Here is a 1295-nt window from a genome sequence, read left to right on the forward strand (position 1 = left end):
CACTCGCAGCAGCGGGTTCAGGATGTTCAACACATCTGGCCTTCCACACGTACAACACGCACGCCAGCGTGTTGCCCCTCACCAGTCGAGCATGTCGTTGCGCTTGCCAACATTTGCGAAGCGGATGCGATAGATGATGGCAAACAAAGGCAGGCTCCAGTAAAACACGAAGACCGAGAAGAGGAAGGAAGGGAGGCTTAACGCTTTGCTTGGTACAGACATCTTGTAATGTGATATTCGAAAATAAAATCTCTGCAGGCTGTTCACGCAGCTAAGTAGATTGATTGAAAGAGAGTTGTCACACTCTGGGAACCGGCTACCGTTCGATTTCTCGGGAATCCCTTCATGTGGTGTTCATTTCTTGTTCATTCCGTGATCGTTTCGTAGTGAAGGGTTGAGGGGCCTTCAGGAGATATCGAAGGAGTTCGGCTGGAGTGGTCACTTTGCATGCAAAAGCCTTCTAATGTCGTCATGCCAGGAATTGTCTTCATTATTTATGACTGTATGCATTCTCCAAACGTGAATTTTCTGAGCTCATCCCAAAATGAAGGGCTCAGGACACATTGAAGCAGATTGGCTGAGGTGGATAATAATTCAAGGATTTGTATATAGAAGCCTTCTACTATCATCATGCCAGCATTGTTTTTAGTGAGAGCATGACGAAGCATAGTGTTTTGGAGCTACGTTCAGAAATTGAGTACAGATGCACACAGCAACTATTCCCAAGTCTTGCTTGCTGTTGAAGATGTAATAATATCTAATAAAGATGGCCCTCCAGCTAAAACATATCCACATTACCTCGACTGTATGCGTTCTCCAAATTTGAAATTTCGTGTGCGTCCTGCGGACGCAAATATCATAGCACGTCTCGCGCATATAATCATGCCATCAGGCAGCAGTGCATCCAGCTTCACTTCATGGTGATAATAATGGCAAGAGGCTGCGGCTCCTAACGAGATGGTCGCTCGAGGTAGTGAGAAATTGCTGCAACACGATGCCAGGTACTGTGTATGGTTAAAACTGTGACGTCCAATATGATGCAAATGAATCTCCTCAGAAACAACAAGCTCCAGTTGCGGCGGCCCCTTCGGCGGTTGGTGCGGGATCAAGCTAACCAACCGGATCATATAGGTACAATAAACGAAAACCAGCAGGCTCGTCACATGTAGGGCATCAACGACTTAAAGCTAGGTCCACCTGTCAGTGTAGGTGTCTCCAGTGGCGGTGGACATGGAGTGGAAGGGCCAGGCGGAAATGCAGTGGAGCACCGACAACCTCACAGGTGAGGCCGTATT

At 47.5% G+C, this 1295-nt stretch overlaps 1 protein-coding gene across 1 annotated transcript in view; it reads right to left on the reverse strand.

Annotated features, from left to right (window-relative positions):
- The window catches only part of VOLCADRAFT_98874 (uncharacterized protein), a gene marked incomplete at both ends in the record, with an annotated part of 4887 nt that extends 4665 nt beyond the window's left edge, over window positions 1–222 (reverse strand). The window contains one exon of the mRNA XM_002957728.1: window positions 83–222. Within this exon, the coding sequence (XP_002957774.1) occupies window positions 83–222 (140 nt within the window). The remainder of the gene's footprint in view (window positions 1–82) is intronic.
- Window positions 223–1295: the final 1073 nt, after the last annotated feature.

Source organism: Volvox carteri (genome assembly GCF_000143455.1).
Source record: "Volvox carteri f. nagariensis unplaced genomic scaffold VOLCAscaffold_78, whole genome shotgun sequence".
NCBI classification, from domain to species: Eukaryota; Viridiplantae; Chlorophyta; class Chlorophyceae; order Chlamydomonadales; family Volvocaceae; genus Volvox; species Volvox carteri.